Source organism: Xylocopa sonorina, chromosome 14 (genome assembly GCF_050948175.1).
Source record: "Xylocopa sonorina isolate GNS202 chromosome 14, iyXylSono1_principal, whole genome shotgun sequence".
NCBI classification, from domain to species: domain Eukaryota; kingdom Metazoa; phylum Arthropoda; class Insecta; order Hymenoptera; family Apidae; genus Xylocopa; species Xylocopa sonorina.
The window spans coordinates 2,141,351-2,164,647 of record NC_135206.1 but is presented as its reverse complement, the minus strand read 5'-3'; the positions used below and the strand labels follow the sequence as shown (position 1 = coordinate 2,164,647).

The 23,297-nt window shown below is 28.7% G+C and overlaps 1 protein-coding gene across 1 annotated transcript in view; it reads left to right on the top strand.

Annotated features, from left to right (window-relative positions):
• LOC143430514 (multiple PDZ domain protein) overlaps positions 1 to 22,897 on the top strand; it is a 211,150-nt gene extending 188,253 nt beyond the window's left edge. Inside the window, exons 24-37 of the mRNA XM_076906829.1 lie at positions 2,154 to 2,355; positions 2,490 to 2,580; positions 4,065 to 4,261; positions 7,051 to 7,145; positions 7,640 to 7,706; positions 8,596 to 8,646; positions 8,733 to 8,834; positions 10,881 to 10,952; positions 13,170 to 13,290; positions 14,126 to 14,298; positions 16,070 to 16,225; positions 18,457 to 18,591; positions 20,396 to 20,569; positions 22,680 to 22,897. Coding sequence (XP_076762944.1) covers positions 2,154 to 2,355; positions 2,490 to 2,580; positions 4,065 to 4,261; positions 7,051 to 7,145; positions 7,640 to 7,706; positions 8,596 to 8,646; positions 8,733 to 8,834; positions 10,881 to 10,952; positions 13,170 to 13,290; positions 14,126 to 14,298; positions 16,070 to 16,225; positions 18,457 to 18,591; positions 20,396 to 20,566 — 1,633 coding nt within the window. The 3' untranslated portion in view covers positions 20,567 to 20,569; positions 22,680 to 22,897. The remainder of the gene's footprint in view (positions 1 to 2,153; positions 2,356 to 2,489; positions 2,581 to 4,064; positions 4,262 to 7,050; positions 7,146 to 7,639; positions 7,707 to 8,595; positions 8,647 to 8,732; positions 8,835 to 10,880; positions 10,953 to 13,169; positions 13,291 to 14,125; positions 14,299 to 16,069; positions 16,226 to 18,456; positions 18,592 to 20,395; positions 20,570 to 22,679) is intronic.
• Positions 22,898 to 23,297: the final 400 nt, after the last annotated feature.

Here is a 23,297-nt window from a genome sequence, read left to right as displayed (position 1 = left end):
ATGATGAAACGTACGTCAGGATAAAAAAGATCAGTATAGCTATAACTCAAAGTTGATCGAAAAGCAGTAGAAACTCTGTGGTTGCTTCCGTTCGATGGTACTTGCGAATAAAAGCAACACAATTCTCCAAATTAATTTAGAAATAACTAAACCAATCTTTCGTTTTAAAAATCGAAGATCCTCCATGAGAAATAAAAGAATCCTCCATAAACAATAATCGACAACTTATACTTGGCGAACGTTACTCAAAAGAGTCTCTATGATAAAACGTTGCTGTAAGTTGATCGAAAAGTAGCAAAAGTGTACTGTGTTTGCTTCACAAATGAAATAAAAATATTATTTCTCCAAATTACACAAAAAATAACTAAAATTTTCATTTGAAAATTCAAAGATCCTCCATGAAAAATAAAAGATCCTCCTTAAAAATTAAAGAATCCTCCATAAACAATAATTGTCAACTTAAACCTGTCGAACGTTACTCAGAAGGCTAAAAGTTCTGTATTTTGTTTCACGAATAAAGCAACATAATTCTCCAAATTAATTTAAAAATAACTAAACCAATCTTTCGTTTTAAAAATGGAAGATCCTCAATAAACAATAATCGACAACTTATACTCGACGAACGTTACTCAAAAGAGTCTCTATGATTTTGTTGAGAAAACGTTGCTCTAAGTTGATCGAAAACCAGTAAAAGCACTGCATCTGCCTCACAAATAAAATCATAAAATTAATTCAACCAAATTACACAAAAAATAACTAAAATTCTCATTTGAAAATTCAAAGATCCTCCATGAAAAATTAAACACTCCTTCATAAATAATAATTCTCCAAATTACACAAAAAATAACTAAAAATTCTCATTTGAAAATTCGCAGATCCTCCATGAAAAGTTAAAGAATCCTTCATAAACAATAATTCTCCAAATTACACAAAAAATAACTAAAAATTTTCATTTGAAAATTCGCAGATCCTCCATGAAAAATTAAAGAATCCTTCATAAACAATAATTCTCCAAATTACAAAAAATAACTAAAATAACTAAAATAAATAACTAAAAATTCTCATTTGAAAATTCGCAGATCCTCCATGAAAAATTAAAGAATCCTTCATAAACAATAATTCTCCAAATTACACAAAAAATAACTAAAATAACTAAAATAAATTCAAAGATCCTCCATGAAAAATTAAACACTCCTTCATAAACAATAATTCTCCAAATTACACAAAAAATAACTAAAAATTCTCATTTGAAAATTCGCAGATCCTCCATGAAAAATTAAAGACTCCTTCATAAACAATAATTCTCCAAATTACACAAAAAATGACTAAAAATTCTCATTTGAAAATTCAAAGATCCTCCATGAAAAATTAAAGACTCCTTCATAAACAATAATTCTCCAAATTACACAAAAAATAACTAAAAATTCTCATTTTAAAATTCCAAGATCCTCCATGAAAAATTAAAGGATCCTTCATAAACAATAATTCTCCAAATTACAAAAAATAACTAAAATAACTAAAATAAATAACTAAAAATTCTCATTTGAAAATTCGCAGATCCTCCATGAAAAATTAAAGGATCCTTCATAAACAATAATTCTCCAAATTACACAAAAAAATAACTAAAAATTCTCATTTGAAAATTCAAAGATCCTCCATGAAAAATTAAAGGATCCTTCATAAACAATAATTCTCCAAATTACAAAAAATAACTAAAATAACTAAAATAAATAACTAAAAATTCTCATTTGAAAATTCGCAGATCCTCCATGAAAAATTAAAGGATCCTTCATAAACAATAATTCTCCAAATTACACAAAAAAATAACTAAAAATTCTCATTTGAAAATTCAAAGATCCTCCATGAAAAATTAAAGAATCCTTCATAAACAATAATTCTCCAAATTAGACAAAAAAATAACTAAAAATTATCATTTGAAAATTCAAAGATCCTCCATGAAAAATTAAAGGATCCTTCATAAACAATAATTCTCCAAATTACAAAAAATAACTAAAATAACTAAAATAAATAACTAAAAATTGTCATTTGAAAATTCGCAGATCCTCCATGAAAAATTAAAGGATCCTTCATAAACAATAATTCTCCAAATTACACAAAAAAATAACTAAAAATTCTCATTTGAAAATTCGCAGATCCTCCATGAAAAAGTCGATTCGCAAGAAGGCGCCGTCACCGCCTTCGAATCCAGGCATATTGCGCGAGGTCAGCGAGGAGAAGGAGGACAATGCATCGAGACAGGCAGAGCCACCTAGGCGGAAGTACTCCTCTGACGAGAGTTCCGAGGAGGACACGCGCGATCTCGAGGGTAACGTTTACACCAAGGCTGGCATGGAGGTAATTTTCAAAATGAAACTTCGAACGCCACTCGAGAAACGCCTTTCGAGCGTTGCGTTTCTGCTGTAGATGGAAGATCATTCTATTTATTAGGAGTTGTAGGTGTTTTTAATCGTTGAAATGATATTAATTAGATCTCGAGGAAGAGCGCTGGGAACGTGAAGCGCACCAAGGCTGAGATCGAAGCGGATCCTGAACAGGAAGACGAGTTCGGTTATACGAACAGTATGTAATTTATTCGTTTAATGTAGATGTTTTGTTGCTTTTTAAGATGAGGCGATGATTTAATGGTAATTTGATTCGTTAATTGAATTTCTTAGTTCTTGGTTTTCTGTATTTTGGTCTTTTGGTTCATTGGTTTTTTGATTTTTTGGTTTTGTTAAGCTGTTATAGCAATAATTTTTCTATTGCTAACGTCTTCCAGTAATAGAAAATTTCTATTTAATGGTAATTTATTAATTTAATGGTTTTGTATGTATTAAAGATGGGGTGATGACTTAACAATAATTTAATTTGTAAATTAAACGGGTTTTTTAAGCTATTATAACGATAATTTCTATTGCTAACGTCTTCCAGTAATAGAAAATTTCTATTTAATGGTAATTTATTAATTTAATGGTTTTGTATGTATTAAAGATGGGGTGATGACTTAACAATAATTTAATTTGTAAATTGAACGGGTTTTTTAAGCTATCATAACGATAATTTCTATTGCTAATGTCTTTTACTAATAGAAAATTTCTACTTAATGGTAATTTATTAATTTAATGATTTTGTAGCTATTAAAGATAAAGCAATTATTTAACAATAATTTAATTTATAAATTAAACGGTTTTGGTAAGCTATTTTGGCAATAATTTTTTTATTGCTAATGTCTTTGAGTAATAGAAAATATTTATTTAATGGTAAATTATAAATTGAATGGTTTTGTAGCTTTTAAAAATGAAGTGATGATTTAACTTGTAAATTAAAAATTAAATTAAGTGATAACTTAATTTGTAAATTAAAGGGTTTTGTTAAACTATTATAGCTACAATTTTTCTATTGCTAACGTCTTTCCAGACATAGACCAATATTTAATAATACAAATGATTGCTAATATTTTAGCAATATTTAAAAAATTTCCATTTCATTAAAAAACTTCAGAGAAACCTGCATTTCAACGTTTTACCTCCTTAATCGCGCACTGTTAATGTCCCCTCAAACACTCAAGTGCAACGGATAAATTCACCTTACCACTATTTAAAAAAAAAAGAAAAAAACATAAAAATTGCACTGACCAAATTATACTACAATATATATTATCATAACTGATTAAGATCTCAGATTAGAAAACGAAGAACATGGTTGATTAATTAGTGATTCTCAATATTCCCAAAATCTCATTTTTTCCCAATCAGTCGTTAAGGTACAACAATTTTGGCAAATGGCGCAATATAATATATTATTATTAATTATTTATAAAATATATTGCGATAAATTAAGATCGAATATATTTATAAAATATATTATCACTATTTATAATATATATTATTAATTACATATAAAACATTGTCCAAAACAGTGAAAGTCCAGAAGAAATATTACTCGCTTGAACAAAAAGTGCTATTGATATTAATTATTTATAAAATATATTATCATTATTTATAAAATATATAATTATTTACAATGTATATAATTATTGATGTATAAAACATTGTCCAAAACAGTGAAAGTGCAGAAGAAGTATCAGTCGCTGGGACACAAAGTGCTGTTGATAAAGGTAGAAAAGGACAGACGCGGTTTGGGCATCTCGTTAGCTGGACACAGGGACCGAAATCGAATGGCAGTGTTCGTCTGCGGACTTAATCCAAAGGGGAACGCTCACAAAGTTGGCGAGATTTTGGTCGGTGACGAGATACTCGAGGTACGCTCCACATTTCTCATTGCTTCTTTTCAAAGTTCCAAGTTCCTTCTTCAATTTCTATGTCTCAGAGTTCTAAGCAGTGCGATGGTCTTTTTTAATTTCTATCTCAAAGTTCCAAGCAGTGCTATGGTTCTTCTCAATGTTCTACGTCTCTAAATACCAAACTGTGCGATGGTTCTTCCCAATTTCTATGTCTCAAAGTTCCAAGAAACGTGATGGTTCTTCTCAATGTTCTACGGCTCAAAATGCCAAACTGTGCGATGGTTCTTCTCAATGTTCTACGGCTCAAAATGCCAAACTGTGCGATGGTTCTTCCCAATTTCTATGTCTCAAAGTTCCAAGAAACGTGATGGTTCTTCTCAATGTTCTACGTCTCAAAATGCCAAATTGTGCGATGGTTCTTCCCAATTTCTATGTCTCAAAGTTCCAAGCACTGCTGTAATATACTTCTTAATTTCTATCTCAATGTTCCCAGCAACACGATGGTTTTTTCCAATTTCTATGTCTCAAAGTTCCAAGCAGTACTATGGTTCTTCTCAATGTTTTACGTCTCTAAATACCAAACTGTGCGATGGTTCTTCCCAATTTCTATGTCTCAAAGTTCCTTAGCAGTGAAATGGAGCGCTTTTAAATTTCTATGTCTCAAAGTTCCAAGCACTGCTGTAATATACTTCTTAATTTCTATCTCAAAGTTCCAAGCAACACGATGGTTTTTTCCAATTTCTATGTCTCAAAGTTCCAAGCAGTGCTATGGTTCTTCTCAATGTTCTACGTCTCAAAATGCCAAATTGTGCGATGGTTCTTCCCAATTTCTATGTCTCAAAGTTCCAAGAAACGTGATGGTTCTCCTCAATGTTCTACGTCTCAAAATGCCAAATTGTGCGATGGTTCTTCCCAATTTCTATGTCTCAAAGTTCCAAGCACTGCTGTAATATACTTCTTAATTTCTATCTCAATGTTCCCAGCAACACGATGGTTTTTTCCAATTTCTATGTCTCAAAGTTCCTTAGCAGTGAAATGGAGCGCTTTTAAATTTCTATGTCTCAAAGTTCCAAGCACTGCTGTAATATACTTCTTAATTTCTATCTCAAAGTTCCAAGCAACACGATGGTTTTTTCCAATTTCTATGTCTCAAAGTTCCAAGCAATGCGATGGTCCTTTTTAATTTCTATCTCAAAGTTCCAAGCAGTGCTATGGTTCTTCTCAATGTTCTACGTCTCAAAATACCAAACTGTGCGATGGTTCTTCCCAATTTCTATGTCTCAAAGTTCCAAGAAACGTGATGGTTCTCCTCAATGTTCTACGTCTCAAAATGCCAAATTGTGCGATGGTTCTTCCCAATTTCTATGTCTCAAAGTTCCTTAGCAGTGAAATGGAGCGCTTTTAAATTTCTATGTCTCAAAGTTCCAAGCACTGCTGTAATATACTTGTTAATTTCTATCTCAAAGTTCCAAGCAGTGCTATAATACTTTTTAATTTGGATCTCAAAGTGCCAAAAAGTGCGATGGTTCTTCTCAGTTTCTCCGCCTCAGAATACTAAGCACCGCGACTATAGTCCTTTTCAATTTCTATGTCTCAAATTTCCAAGTAGTACAATGGTTACTTTCAATTTTTACGTCTCAAAGTTGCAAGAAACATAATGGTTCTTTTCAGTTTCTATCTCCCAAAGTTCTAAGCAGTGCTATGATACTTCTTAATTTCTATCTCAAAGTTCTAAGTAACGCGATGGTTCTTTTCAATTTCTATGTCTCAAAGCTCCAAACAATGTCATAGTTTTTTTCAATTTCTATGTCTCAAAGTTCCAAGCAACGCCATGGTTTTTTCCAATTTCTATGTCTCAAAGTTCCAAGCAGTGCTACGATACTTTTCAATTTCTATCTCGAAGTTCCAAGCAATGCGATGGTTCTTCACCATTTCTTCGCCTCAGAATTACAAGCACCACGATTATGGTTCTTCTCAATTTCTATATCTCAAATTTCCAAGTAGTGCGATGGTTCTTTTCAATTTTTATGTCTCAAAGTTCCAAGCAACGCCATGGTTCTCTTTCAATTTCTATGTCTCGAAATTCCAAGCACTGCTATAATATATTTCTTAATTTCTATGTCTGAAATTTCCAAGTGGTGCGATAGTTTCTTACAATTTCTACGTCTCAAAATTCCAAGAATCACGATGATTCTTTTTAATTTCTATGTCCCAAAATTCCAAGCAGTGCTATGATGATATTTCTTAATTTCTATTTTATCTAATTTCTATTTATTAATCTTTATTTTGATTAAAAATATTATTACGTCGATGGAAAAAAAATGTCGGTTTTCATATAGTTGAACTTTATCTTGAAAATTTTTATAAATTTTGTAATAAATATTATCAGTATATATACATGATTTTAAAGCTTAGAATCTGCTCTTTATTTTGATTACAAATATTACTATATAGATTGACAATATTTATTTTAAAATTTATTAAAGTTTCTCAGATAAACTTGAACTTTATTAAAATTTCTCAAATAAATTTGAACTTTATTAAAATTAAATTTGACCCTTATTAAAATTTCTTAGATAAATTTGAACTTTATTAAAATTTCTCAGATAAATTTGATCTGTATTGAAATTAAATTTGAGCTTTATTAAAATTTCTCAGATAAATTTGAACTTTATTAGTTAAAAAGTTCAACCATATAAAAGTCAACATTCCTTTCGCATCGACCTAATATTTCCAATATATTTGCTCGATGTGACTCTATATTATTATTTTAGTCCCTTTAAATCACTTTCAAATGATCATTTCAGGTGAACGGGTGTGTACTGCAGGGACGATGCCACTTAAACGCGTCAGCCTTAATTAAAGGAATGGCTGGTACCTGTTTCAAAATCGTCGTTCTTAGGTAAAACATTCAAACATCTTTCATTTTATTTTTTACTTCAAATAGAAGTAGAGCAATTAATAATTTGAATATGAAGACATCTTTTATTACGTTCTTTTCTTCAAATAGAAGTAGAGTGATTAATAATTTGAAAATGAAGACATCTTTTATTTCGTTCTCTACTTCAAATAGAAGTAGAATAATTAATAATTTGAATATGAAGACACCTTTCATTTCATTTTCTACTTCAAATAGAAGTAGAGTGATTAATAATTTGAATATAAAGACATCTTTTATTTCGTTTTTTACTTCAAAGAGAAGTAGAATGATTAATAATTTAAAAATGAAGACATCTTTCATTTCGTTTTCTACTTCAAATAGAAGTAGAGTGATTAAACTAACAACTTGAATATGAATTTGAATAAGTATTTTGAACTTGATTGACATCTTTCTTTTTTTTTTTAATTAATTGTTTAATAAAACAGAAGGAAAATTAATTTGAATTTGATTCGCAGGAGGAGCAGCGCCCTCAACGACCTCGCTGTTAAGCCCATTGCTCAATTCCCTCCAACGCTGGACGATGTGAGTCTAATTTCAAGTATTTTGTAATTATATTTTTTTTACATCAGTGATCTCCTCTTCTATTTTGCCAACAGTGTACGTATTTTGAAAGTTGTTTCGATTTTGTTACTTAATGTTTAATTATTGTTTCAAAATACGTACATTGAAAATTGTTTGTATTTTGCAAAATTAATCATTAGTTATTGGTATTAAAGTTATTAATATTTCCATTTCTATTTATTATAAAGTTATTAACATTTCCATCTCTATTTATTATACAGTTTTTAATATTTCTATTTCTATTTATTACAAAGTCATTAATATGTCCATTTCTATTTATTATAAACTTATTAATATTTTAATTATTTTAAAGTTAGTTACTAATATTTATATTTCTTATTAATATATAAACTATTAATAATTACTTATTAATATTAAAGTTATTAGTATTTATATTTATATTTATTTTAAAGTTATTAATATTTCCATTTCTATTTGTTATAAAGTTATTAATATTTCCATTTCTATTTGTCATAAAGTTATTAATATTTCTATTTCTATTTGTCATAAAGTTATTAATATTTCTATTTCCATTTATTATAAAGTCATTAATATGTCCATTTCTATCTATCATAAAGTTATTAATATTATATTTATTTTAAAGTTGTAAATATTTCTATTTCTATTTATTTTGAAGTTATTAATATTTCCATTTCTACCTATTATAAAGTTCTTAATATTTACATTTCATATTAATATATTAGCAATTAATAATCAGTTATTAACATTAAAGTTCTTAATATTTATATTTCACATCAATATATTATAAGAAATTAATAATCAGTTGTTAACATAAAAGTTGTTAATATTTTCAAGTAATTAAAATATCTTGTAAATCGTTCTGTTACAGTCAGAAATGTTCAAGCAGTACAAAGGAGTTCGCAATATCCCAGTGAAAAAGGCAAGTTGAACTTGTAAATTTCAATGGACGGCGAAACAAAGCAACACGATCGCTCGATTACTACGCGCAGCTTTTTCTATGTGTAGGGCCAGTACGGTTTGGGAATAATGATTATCGAAGGAAAACACGCGGAGGTTGGCCAAGGTATATTCATTTCGGATATTCAAGAAGGCAGCGCTGCTGAACAGGTAATTTCACTACTTTTACACCCTCTGTTCTTATCAAAAATATTTTAATAATCCTTTCGAATGTTATTCGAAAACATAATCTTTTTTTCTAATCAATTTTATTATTTTATTGTATTTAATTTTATTGTTTCTTTTTCTTATCAATTTTGTTATTTCTTTTTTTAATCAATTTTATTATTTCTTTTTTTAATCAATTTTATTATTTCTTTTTCCTATCAATTTTATTATTTCTTTTTCTTGTCAATTTTATTATTTTATTCTATTTAATTTTGTTACTTCTTTTTCCTATAAATTTTGTTATTTCTGTTTCTAATCAATTTTATTATTTCTTTTTCCTATCAATTTTATTATTTTATTCAATTTTACTATTTCTTTTTCTTATCAATGTTATTATTTCTTTTTCTAGTCAATTTTATTATTTTATTCAATTTTACTATTTCTTTTTCTTATCAATTTTATTATTTCTTTTTCTAGTCAATTTTATTATTTTATTCAATTTTACTATTTCTTTTTCTTATCAATTTTATTATGTTATCCTATTTAATTTTATTATTTTATTATTTTCAATTTTATTATGTTATTATATTCAATTTTATTATTGCTTTTTCTTATCAAATTTATTATTTTATTATATTTAATTTTATTATTTCTTTTTTTAATCAGTTTTATTATTTCTTTTCCATGTCAATTTTATTATTTTATTCTATTTAATTTTGTTACTTTTTTTTCCTATAAATTTTGTTATTTCTTTTTCTAATCAATTTTATTATTTCTTTTTCCTATCAATTTTGTTATTTCTTTTTCTAATCAATTGTATTATTTCTTTTTCTTATCAATTTTATTATTTCTTTTTCTAGTCAATTTTATTATTTTATTCAATTTTGCTATTTCTTTTTCTTATCAATTTTATTATTTTATCCTATTTAATTTTATTATTTTATTATTTTCAATTTTATTATGTTATTATATTCAATTTTATTATTTCTCTCTCTTATCAATTTTATTATTTTATTATATTTAATTTTACTATTTCTTTCTCTTATCAATTTTATTACTTTATTACATTAAATTTTATTATTTCTTTTCCTTATCAATTTTATCTTTACTAATAATTTTTTTTCTATTCAATTTTATTAATCAAAATAGAAAGAACCACTAGAATTAGTAGAACATTGCAAAGGACACTCAAGTTTCAAGTGTTATTTGAAACAATTTCTTTTCTAATCAATTTTATTATTTTATTATTTCCTTATAATCAATTTTAATAATCAATTTCACAAAATTCAATTTTTAATTATCAATTTGCTTTGTAATAAATTTTTCTAATCAATTTTATTATTTTATTATTTCTTCTTAATCAATTTTAATAATCAATTTTCAAAATTCACCTTTAATAATCATTTTTCTTTATAATAAATTTTTATTATCAATCTTATCATTTTATTATTTCTTTTTAATCAATTTTATTTTTTCTAAAAATTCTTTTTCTAATCAATCTTAAATCAAAATAGGAAGAACCATTAGAGTCTGTAAAACGTTGCCAAAGAGATAGAAGTTTCGAGTATTATTCGAAACAATTTCTTTTCTAATCAATTTTCAAAATTCATTTTTTAATTACAATCTTCTTTATAATAAATTTTTCTAATCAATTTTATTATTTCTTTTTAATCAATTTTATCTTTCCTAATAATTTTTTTTTAAATCAATTTTATTATTTTACTATTTCTTTATGATCAATTATAATAATCAATTTTAATAATTTTTGTTCAAGATTCAGTTCTTAATAATCAATTTTCTTTATAATAAATTTTACTAAGCAATTTTATTATTTCTTTTTAATCGATTAATAATTTTATCTTTTCTAATAATTTCCTTTTTAATCAATTTTATTAATCAAAATGGAAAGAACCATTAGAATGAATGAAACGTTGCCAAAGAGACACAAGTTTCAAATAACATTCGAAACAATTTCTTAGCTATTACATCAAATCCTACAGGAACTTCTTCAATCAATATGTAAACATTTTGATTGCTTATCTGTTACAGGCTGGCTTACAAGTTGGTGATCTGATTCTCGCTGTAAACATGGACTGTTTGTTGGGTTCAACGTACGACGAGGTACTTTTACATATTGAAGGATAATGAAATTATCTTAACACATTACTGACATAGACATAGAAATTCATACGTGAAGATCAAGAAAATCAAGCGTGGGTGCTTTTCAGAAGCTTATCCTTATTTTCCTGTTATTCATATAAATCTACCAATTTAATTCCAATATACTTACAGCTCAAAAATGAAACAAAAATATATGGTTGTATAAAAACCTATGCGTATTCATCACATTTTGGTGGAGTGCATAAATACAGAACGTATTTTTTTTCTTCTTTTATGTAAATATATGCCTTTCTCAGTTGCACAACCAATTGAAAAATTAAAAAATGAAATATTCACACTCCATATGTTCTTTCTGTACTTTCAAAAATTTAACACACCTGGTTTTTATTGAATTTTTCTAAAATTATACCTACATGAATTATATTTTTTACTTATACGAATTATTTTCATATTTATATGAAACTATAATTATGAAATTTAACAAACAGCTATTATATTTAAAAACTTTGATGCTCCAATTAGACAAAAATTGTAAAACCAAGTTCCTTTTCAAAAACAAGAAGGAAGAAGAAAATGAAACACTTATCTTAACACATTACTGACCAGTCACGAGTTAACTCGTGTTTTCGTGGCCAAGCGTTGGTGATCAACCACGAGTAAACTCTTCAGAAGCTTTTTTCCGCATCTTTATTCGTTTCACGACGCACTGCTGGAAATCTTGTAGAGTAATTATTTGCTCTGCATACCTCGAGAGTTGTGTCTCGCTTATAAGACCAGCCAAGACTCGTATTTGAAAAACTTATGGTGCAATACTTTTGTTATACTTTTTATCATCACGAAAAAGAAATATTAAGAGTTGAGTAATAAATGAAATTTGTTCAAGTTTATTTATTTTCAGAAAAGTTGCTGGTCAGCAATGTGTCAATTTAAAAGATAATCAATAGTTCAGGTTTCAAATGTTATGTTTGTGGAATATTCTACAATTTGAACAAGAGTTTTTCCTGCGAATGTTTTAAAACGATGAAGCAGTTGTTTACGAGCAGTCTTTCGAGTAATATCTCAGTTTAAAAGAACTATCTAATGATCTTGTAATTGTCTTTAATTAAGATATTTCCTACAATTTGAATATCTTGCTCAACAGTTTTGGTATCGAGACACACTGAACTGTGTTTTAGAATTTAACTTAAGAGCAAACATTATTTATATGCGAGTACACGTTCGAATAATTTAGAAAAATAACGAAATCGTCGCGTTAATTAATTAACGCTAAGAACTTTCTATTAGGTTGGTGCAAAAGAAATGTTGGTTTCAAATCGATTAAAAAAAAAAAACATTATGGTCGTTTAAAATCGATGGTATTAATTGAAATAAGAATCATTAGCATCAGTAGAACGTTGCCAACGAGATGCAAGTTTATTTATGCCGTTAAGGTAAAATTTCGGGTTTTTGAAGGCGATGAAAGCATCCAAGTTTATGGCGTTGAAGGCATCCTCTTGGTTTCTCAAGTATTTCTTTGAAGCTTTCAGACTTGTGGATTTGAGTTTTGAAGCTATGAGATCAGAAGTTTTCAGTTTTGAAGCTCTAAGATCTGGAGCTTTGAATTTGAAGTCCTGAACTTTGAAACTTTTAGAGTTGAAGCTCTGAAAGTTGAAGCTTTGAGTTTTTAAGCTCTAAGATCTGAAGCTTTGAGATTTGAAGCCCTGAACTTTGAAACTTTTAGAGTTGAAGCTCTGAAAGTTGAAGCTTTGAGTTTTTAAGCTCTAAGATCTGAAGCTTTGAGATTTGAAGCCCTGAACTTTGAAACTTTTAGAGTTGAAGCTCTGAAAGTTGAAGCTCTGAGAGTTGAAGCTCTGAAATGTGAAGCTTTGAGTTTTTAAGCTCTAAGATCTGAAGCTTTGAGATTTGAAGCCCTGAACTTTGTAGCTTTGAGAGTTGAAGCTTTGAGTTCTAAAGTTTTCAGTTCTGAAGCTCTGAAATGTGAAGCTTTGAGTGTTGAAGCTCTGAGTTTTCAAGCTTTTAGAGTTCAAGCTCTGAGTTTTCAAGCTTTTAGTGTTCAAGCTCTGAATTTCTAAGGTTTGAAAGTGTTTTTTTGAGAGTTTAAATTATCAATATTATATATATAATTATATTTATTTAAAAGTCTGTTCAAATTTCAATGATAAAGTTCATAGTAATATATCAATCTTCTCATTTACACTTATCACTTGTTCATTTCAGGCCACCAGTCTTTTAAAAAAAGCAGAGGGTGTGGTAACGCTGACAGTGTGCAATCCAAATCAGAAGAAAGTCGCCAAAGAGGAAGAGGACAGAGCGAAAGGCATCATTCCTGAGTCTGCAGGTAAATGAGCCTTTATTTTGACAGTAGCCTATGTAGCAAGATTTCTAAGCTTAAATTTTCAGAGCTCAGGGTTCCTAAACTTAAATTTTCAAAGCTCAAGCTTTCTAAACGCAAGCTTTCTAAGCTTAAGTTTTCTCAGCTCAAGGTTCTTAAAATTCAATTTTTAAAGCTTAAACTTTCTAAGCACAAGGTTTCTAAGCTTAAGTTTTCAAAGCTCAAGCTTTCTAAGTGGATGGTTTCTAAGCTTAAGTTTTCAAAGTTCAATCTTTCTAAGCGCAAGGTTTCTAAGCTTAAGTTTTCAAAGCTCAAGCTTTCTAAGTGCAATATTTCTAAGCTTAAGTAATCTAAGCTCAATCTTTCTAAGGGCAAGGTTTTCAAGCTTACGTTTTTTAAGCTCAATCTTTCTAAACTTAAATTTATAAAGTTTAAGCTTCCTAAGCGCAAGGTTCCTAAGCTTAAGTCTTCTACGTTCAAGGTTCTTAAGCTAAATTTTCAAAGCTTAATTTTTCTAAACGCAAGATTTTTAAGCTTAAGTTTCCTAAGCTCAATCTTTTGAAGCACAAGGTTTCTAAGCTTAAATTTTCTAAGCCCAATCTTTCTAAGCGCAAGGTTTCTAAGCTTAAATTGTCTAAATTCAATCGTTTGCGCAAGATTTCCAAGCTTAAATTTTCTAAGCAAGTTCAATCCTCCTAAGCTTAAATTTTCCAAGTTCAATCTTCCTAAACTTACATTTTCAAAGCACAAGGTTCCTAAGCTGAACTTCTTAATATCCCTGAAAATACATTCTGCACTCTGATTTGACATAATAATTCAGCGGCAGGAGCTGGTGGTACAGCCGCTTCACCTGCTGCTCCTCGCAAAGAACCTGAGAAGCCACCAGAACCAGAACCACCGCAGGATCCAAAAGATTGCAAGATCGTACCTGGAAAGGACACTACGATAGAGTTCCAGAAGGATAAGGATAAGGGCATCGGATTTATTATAGCTGGTGGATCCGACACACCATTGGTAAATCTTTTGAACTGTCGCTCTTCAACAAATAATCACTATTTGAATTTAATTAATAGTCGATGTGGTCAAAGAGTAAGAATAATTTAAGGAGCTTATTCGTTAAATTATTTTTAATTCACTCAGAAGATTAAATGTAACAATATTATAGTTACATTGTAATTTTAGAAAGTTTCAAGGGTTTTTTTCTGATTTAATGAATACACACTGACAGAATTGCTCTTGTGAATGTGACTAGTATTTCTTAATTGTTGAATCATTTGTTATCTATTTTTAATTAGCTCAGAAGATTACACACAACGATATTATAGTTACATTGTAATTTTGAAAAGTTTCAGTAGTTTCTTCTGATTTAATGGCTGTACATTCACAGAATTTCTCAGAAGTTCATTTGTTAAATATTCTTAATCAGCTCAGAAGATTAAACATAATAATATTATAGTCATATTGCAATTTTAGAAAGTTTCGAAGCTTTCTTCTGATTTAATGGATGTATATTCACAGAATTTCTTTTGTGAACGAAACTAGTAATTACTTAATTGTTGAGTATTGCTTAATTTGTTATCTATTCTCCTCAGAAGATTAAATATAACAATATTATGGTTACATTGTAGTTTTAGAAAGTTTCAAAGGTTTTTTTCTGATTTAATGAATGCACATTCACAGAATTTCTATTGTGAACGAGACTAGTAATTACTTAATTGTTGAGAATTACTTAATTTGTTATCTATTCTTAATTTACTCAGAAGATTAAACATAACAATATTATAGTTACATTGTAATTGTAGAAAGTTTCAATGCTTTTTTCTGATTTAATGGATGTACATTCACTGAATTTCTCTTATGAATGTGAAAAATATTACTTAATTGTTGAGTATTACTTAATTTGTTATTATTCTTAATTTACTCAGAAGATTAAATATGTCAATATTATAGTTACATTGTAATTTTGGAATGTTTCAATGCTTTCTTCTAATTTAATGGATGTACATTCACAGAATTTCTCTTGTGAATGTGAAAAATATTACTTAATTGTTGAGTATTACTTAATTTGTTATCTATTCTTAATAAGCCCAAAAGATTACACATAACAATATTATAGTTATGTTGTAATTTTAGACAGTTTCAATGTTTTCTTCTGATTTAATGAATGCACATTCACAGAATTTCTATTGTGAACGAGACTAGTAATTACTTAATTATAATTATTAACCCTTGGCACTCAGAAAAGCCCTCCGAGAGGATTACAGAAGTTAAACTAGCTCAGTTGAAGGTTGAATACCATCGATCTTGTCCTTCGACAATTCAAAATCGAATTTACCTTCACTCGAGCTAATTTCAAGTCCTGCATCTATTCATGTATTATCTAAGCAACGTAGAACTGAGAAAACTGACATAGAAATTGAGAAAAACTATCGCACTACTTGGAATTCTGAGGCATGGAGACTGATGAGCTAATTTCAAATCCTGAATCCATTTCTGTACTATGTAAAGATCTTTGAAACGTAGAAATTAAGAAGAACTATCGCACTATTTGGAATTCTGAGACGTAGAAACTGAAAAGAACCATCATCGTGTCGCTTGGAACTATGAGACGTAGAAACTGAGTTTCAAAACTTATAATTAGTCGACGAGAGAACTTAAATTGCCACGTGAAACGTTGTACTGACCAGAAACCTCGAGTGCCTCTCAAGTGCGAAGGGTTAAGAGAAATACAGAACAGTGCGCCAGTATTTAACGTGGAACCATAATTTATTTTGCTCGATTTCAGAAAGGAGTGTTCATCGTTGAAGTGTTTCCGGATGGAGCAGCAGATAAAGATGGCAGATTGCAAGCTGGTGACCAGATACTCGAGATGTGCGGTCAGAGCTTCAAAGAGATGGAGCACGATAACGCTCACGCAGCTGTGCTGAAAGCTTCTGGGACTGTTAGTCTTATTTTCAGGCTAGACTTAACGAAAAGCTCTTACGCTTGATTTTCATTACCTTGGCGTATTATATATGTAGTATATAATCTCTTGACGTTGACCTTGTATTATATTATATAGAGTGTTTAATAACTGATGGTGCAAACGAAAACGAGGTGATTGTAGATGAAAAAACAAGTAGAGAATGAAGTAGAAGAATGAAAGATGTAGAAATTGAAAAGCACCATTGCATTGTTTGGAATTATGAGGCGTGGAGACTTAAAAGGACCATCATCGTGCTGCTTAGAACCTTAAAACACAGAAACATAGAAACTTATAGTTTCAAAGATATTTGTATATATGAGCACCCTGTATGTATGACCTCTTGATGTTGACTTTATATATATAATATTATTAGTATTTATTCTATATATTAGTATTATATTATATAGAGTGTTTAATAACTGATGAACTTGATAACTGGTAACTTGATAACTGGTAAAAACGAAAAAGGGTTGATTGTAGATGAAGAAATAAGTTGAGAATGTAGAATAATGAAAGATGTAGGAATTGAGAAGAACCATCATTGCAGTGCTTGGAACTTTGAGACATAGAAACTGAAAAGAACCATTATGTTTCTTGCAACTTTGAGACATAAAAACTAAAAGTAACCATTGCACTACTTGGAAATTTGAGACATAGAAATTGAAGAGTACTATAATCGCGGAGCTTAGTACTCTGAGGAGAAGAAATTGAGAAGAACCATCGCACTTTTTCGAACTTTGAGATACAAATTAAAAAGTACTATAGCACTGCTTGGAACTTTGAGATAGAAATTAACAAGTATATTACAGCGGTGCTTGGAACTTTGAGACATAGAAATTTAAAAGCGCTCCATTTCACTGCTAAGGAACTTTGAGACATAGAAATTGGGAAAAATCATCGCACAATTTGGCATTTTGAGACGTAGAACATTGAGAAGAACCATCACGTTTCTTGGAACTTTGAGACATAGAAATTGGGAAGAACCATCGCACAGTTTGGTATTTAGAGACGTAGAACATTGAGAAGAACCATAGCACTGCTTGGAACTTTGAGATAGAAATTAAAAAGAACCATCGCAGTGCTTGGAACTTTGAGACATAGAAATTGGAAAAAACCATCGTGTTGCTTGGAACTTTGAGATAGAAATTAAGAAGTATATTACAGCACTGCTAGGGACTTTGAGACATAGATATTGAGAAGAATCATCGCAAAGCTTGGAATTCTGGGGTTTAGAAATTGAGAAGAAACATTGTAGTACTTGGAACTTTCAGACGTAGAAATTGAGAAGAAACATTCCAAGTAGTACTTGGAACTTTCAGACGTAGAAATTGAGAAGATCCATCGCGCTACTTGGAAGTTTAAGATATATAAATTGAAAAGTGCCATCGCGCAGCTTAAAACTTTGAGATATAAAAATTAAAAAGCGCCATTGCACTGCTTGGTACTTTGAGACATAGAAATTCATACGCGAAGATCAAGAAAATCAAGCGTGGGTGCTTTTCAGAAGCTTATCCTTATTTTCCTGTTATTCATATAAATCTACCAATTTAATTCCAATATACACTTACAGCTCAAAAATGAAACAAAAATATATGGTTGTATAAAAACCTATGCATATTCATCACATTTTGGCGGAGTGCATAAATACAGAACGTATTTTTTTCTTTTTTTATGTAAATATATGCCTTTCTCAGTTGCACAACCCATTGAAAAACTAAAAAATGAAATATTCACACTCCATATGTTCTTTCTGTACTTTCAAAAATTTAACACACCTGGTTTTTATTGAATTTTTCTAAAATTATACTTATATGAATTATATTTTTTACTTATACGAATTATTTTCATATTTATATGAAACTATAATTATGAAATTTAATAAACAGCTATTATATTTAAAAACTTTGATGCTCCAATTAGACAAAAATTGTAAAACCAAGTTCCTTTTCAAAAACAAGAAGGAAGAAGAAAATGAAACACTTATGAAAATTATTTATTAATCCTTCGGAAACTAAATAGAGAAGAATTCTTTTTACCAAAAATACATCTTGAAAGAAATTACAAAAATTGAAAGAAAAAAAAAGAAGAAAAATTCTATCGCTCTTATTTATTGGACCAATTACTGTCCACAAGAAAACCAAATCTTCGCAAAGTCTTCATTTCTGATTACCAAAATTAGTGCATTAACAACTGTAACGCTTTTTCAGATCACAATGCTGGTGCATCGACACGAGAAAGCAGAGGAAGAAATAGACGTCGAATTGCAGAAGAAATCAGGCAAAGGAGTTGGCCTCTGTCTAACGGGTTACAAAAGTGGCAAAGGAGCATACGTGTCAGACCTAGTACGTACATTGAATGAAATAATACATCTAAAAACTCTTCTAACATTGCTTTCTACACTTTAATCCTTCAATAACTTAAAAAGATGTTACGTTCTTTTTTTTTAACAGTTTTATTGCTCTCTGTGGTTCGTTTAGTTACCTGATGGATGAAACGATACATCTAAAATCTCTTCTAACACTGCTTTCTACACTTTAATCCTTCAATAATTTAAAAAGATGTTACGTTCTTTTTTTTTAACAGTTTTATTGCTCTCTGTGGTTCGTTTAGTTACCTGGTGGATGAAACAATACATCTGAAAACTCCTCTAATGTTGCTTTTTAGACTTTTAATCCTTCAACCACCTAAAAAGAAATTTCATTCTTTCGTTTTAACACTTTTATTGTTCTCTGTGGTTTGTTTAGTTACCTGGTGGATGAAAAAATACATCCAAAAACTCCTCTAAGATTGCTCTTTACATTTTAATCCTTCAACATTCTAAAAAGATATTTAGTTGTTTCTTTTTTACATTTTTATTGTTCTCTGTGGTTCGTTTAGTTACCTGGTGGATGAAAAAATACATCCAAAAACTCCTCTAACACTTTCATTCTTCAACCATTTAAAAAAAACATTCTTTCTTTCTTTTTAACACTTTTATTGGTTTTTTGGTTCATTTAGTTACCTGGTGGATGAAACAATATATCTAAAAACTTCGCTAACATTGCTCTTTACACTTTAATCCTTCAATAATTTAAAAAGATGTTACGTTCTTCCTTTTTAACAGATTTATTGCTCTCCGTGGTTCGTTTAGTTACCTGGTGAATGAAACAATATATCTAAAAACTCTTCTAACATTGCTGTTTAGACTTTAATCCATCAATAATTTAAAAAGATGTTACGTTCTTCCTTTTTAACAGTCTTATTGGTCTCCGTGGTTCGTTTAGTTACCTGGTGAATGAAAAAATACATCTAAAAACTCTTCTAACATTGCTTTTTAGACTTTAATCCATCAATCATTTAAAAAGATGTTACGTTCTTCCTTTTTAACAGTCTTATTGGTCTCCGTGATTCGTTTAGTTACCTGGTGAATGAAACAATATATCTAAAAACTCTTCTAACATTGCTCTTTACACTTTAATCCTTCAATAATTTAAAAAGATGTTACGTTCTTTCTTTTTAACAGTTTTATTGGTCTCTGTGGTTTGTTAAGTTACCTGATAGATGAAAAAATACATCTAAAAACTCCTCTAACATTGCTCTTTACACTTTTATTGCTCTCTGTGGTTTGTTTAGTTACCTGGTGGATGAAACAATATAAAAATCTAAAAACTCCTTTAACATTGCTTTTTAAACTTTAATCCTTCAACTATTGAAAAAGATATTTAGTTCTTTCTTTTTAACAGTTTTAATACTCTCTGTGGTTCGTTCAATTACCCGGTGGATGAAAGAATATGTTTAAAAACTTTTTTAATGTTGCTCTTTACACTTTAATCCTTCAATCTTTTAAAAGATGTTGTGTTCTTTCTTTTTAACACTTTTATTGGTTTTTTGGTTCATTTAGTTACCTGACGGATGAAACGATACATCTAAAAACTCTTCTAACACTGCTTTCTACACTTTAATCCTTCAAGAACTTAAAAAGATGTTACGTTCTTCCTTTTTAACAGTTTTATTTGTCTCCGTGATTCGTTTAGTTGCCTGGTGAATGAAACAATATATCTAAAAACTCGTCTAACATTGCTTTTTAGGCTTTAATCCTTCAACTATTTAAAAATATATTTAGTTCTTCCTTTTTAACGGTTTTATTGTTGTCTGTGGTTCGTTTAGTTACCTGGAGGTAGCGCTTTGGAGAGTGGTAAAATCTGCAAAGGGGACCGAGTGGTTGCAGTTGGTGGCCAGGATGTTCGAGAAGCCCCAGTAGGGGACATTGCGGTCCATGTGAAAATTTCAAACCCGGTGCAATTGAAGCTGGCTAGGTTCAAGTCCGCTAAGCAATGACAGGTAAATTAATTGGTACAATCTGTCAGAGAACTCTTTATTAGTTCCTTTAGAAAACTTTAATATCTGTGGCGAAAATTCTCTTAAAAAAAAATTGCAAACTTTTTAACATCTTGAAAGGGGTCTTTAAAATTAGAAATTTTATCATTTGTAGTATAAATTCTTTGAAAAAAAAATTGAATACTTTCTACTATCTTAAAAGAAATTTCAAACATTAAAAACTTTAATATTTATTATAGAAATTCTGTTAAGCAAAAATTTAATACTTTATAACATCTTGAAAGAAATTTCTAAAATTGAGAATTTTAATATTTGTGGTAAAAATTGTCCTGAAAAAAAAATTGAATACTTTTTTACACCTTGAAAGAAATTTCTAAAATTAGAAATTGTAACATTTATAGTAGAAATTCTCTTAGAAAGAAATTAAATACATTTTACCATCTTGAAAGAAATTTAAAAAATTGAATAATTTTTATCCCGAAAGAACTTTTATATATTATATATAATTTATCCTAATTAATTTCAATCCATTTCTAAAATTGAGAACTTTAATATTTGTGGTAAAAATTCACTTGAAAAAAATTAAATACTGTCCACCTTCTTAAAAGAAGTATATAAAATTGAAAACTTTAACATTTGTGGCAAGAATTCTCTCAAAAAAAATTAAATACTGTCGACCATCTTAAAAGAAATATATAAAATTAAGAACTTGTAATAGAAAATATTTATTATAAATGTTATTAGAGAATTATTCATGCACTAAAATTCTTATACGAACCCCCAGACTAAACTTAATCAAAATGAAACATACAGATTATTATTATTTATTGTACAATTTATTATTAATATATTATTATTTATTATTAACATATTATTATATGATTTATCCTAATTAATTTCAATCTATTTCTATAATTGAGAACTTTAATATTTATAGTAGAAATTCTCTTAAAAAAATATTAAACACTTTTTAGTATCCAGAAAGAAATTTCTAAAATTGAAAACTTTAATATTTGTAGTAGAAATTCTTTTTAAAAAAATTGAAAACTTTAATATTTGTAGTAGAAATTCTCTTAAAAAGAAATTAAATACTTTTTAGAATCTTGAAAGAGATTTCTAAAATTGAAAACTCTAATATTTATAGTAAAAATTCTCTTTAAAAGATATTAAATACTTTTTATAATCTTGAAAGAAATTTCTAAAATTGAAAACGTTAATATATATAGTAGTAAGTCTTTAAAAAAAAAATTGAATGCTTTCTACTATCTTGAAAAAAATTTCTAAAATTGAAAACGTTAATATATGTAGTAGTAAGTCTTTAAAAAAAAAATTGAATGCTTTCTACTATCTTGAAAAAAATTTCTAAAATTGAAAACGTTAATATATGTAGTAGTAAGTCTTTAAAAAAAAAATTGAATGCTTTCTACTATCTTGAAAAAAATTTCTAAAATTGAAAACGTTAATATATGTAGTAGTAAGTCTTTAAAAAAAAAATTGAATGCTTTCTACTATCTTGAAAAAAATTTCTAAAATTGAAAACTTCAATATTTATAGTAGAAATTCTCTCAAAAATAAATTACATACATTTCACCATCTTGAAAGAAATTTCTAAAATTCAAAACTTCAATATTTATATTAAATATCCCTTAAAAATTCCTTTTAAGAGAAGAATTGAACACTTTTTACCATCTTTAAAGAAATTTCTAAAATTGAAAACTTTAATATTTGCAGTAGAAATTCTCTTAAAAATAAATTACATACATTTCACCATCTTGAAAGAAATTTCTAAAATTCAAAACTTCAATATTTATATTAAATATCCCTTAAAAATTCCTTTTAAGAGAAGAATTGAACACTTTTTACCATCTTTAAAGAAATTTCTAAAATTGAAAACTTTAATATTTGTAGTAGAAATTCTTTAAAATAAAAAAATTGAATACTTTTTACCATCTTAAAAGAAATTTCTAAAATTGAAAACTTTAATATTTGCAGTAGAAATTCTTTAAAAAAAAAATTGTATACTTTTTACCATCTTAAAAGAGAGAGAAATTTTTCTATACTATTATACAATGTACCCAAATTAATTGCACTCTATTCCCAAAATCTGTTCCAGGGTTCTGCAGGCGGAACTCTGAAGACAAAAGCAAGGATTCGCGTGAGAATTCCCATCAGAAGTCATGGACTCTAGTGTGATATAACTGACTATACCAAAAGTAACTATACTACTACTGTTTACTATAAGTTATTCTAACTCTAGACGAAGAAAGAAAAGGATACCAAAGAGTCGATCGTATTGTATAGCGATAATCATCATCCGAGCAATGCAAAAATTCGGATACGATCCGATCAAACGTTTCTAGTCCCGTTTCCAAAGAGAAAAAAAAACGTTTTCAACTGTCGCACGCGATTTTATAGCATCAGAACACACACCAGAAGCAAAAAGAATGCACGATCGATCCACTCAGCGTCGCGTTCAAATAGATTTAGAGAGGCGATCGTAAAATATCGCGTCTGCCAGCGTTCGAAAATCGCTGAGTGGTCGACTCGAGTATTCTCGCGACACCCGTTATATACACTTATTAAAATTAACGACACAGAGTATTTATGCAGTTAGAAGCGGTTTATTGTAATCGACACGTGGACTTAAGGTCGTGGCGAACGTTTTCAAGCTCTGGATGGCGGATCAAACTTGAGGAATTGGATTTGGAGTTTTAGTTTTTATTTGATGGAC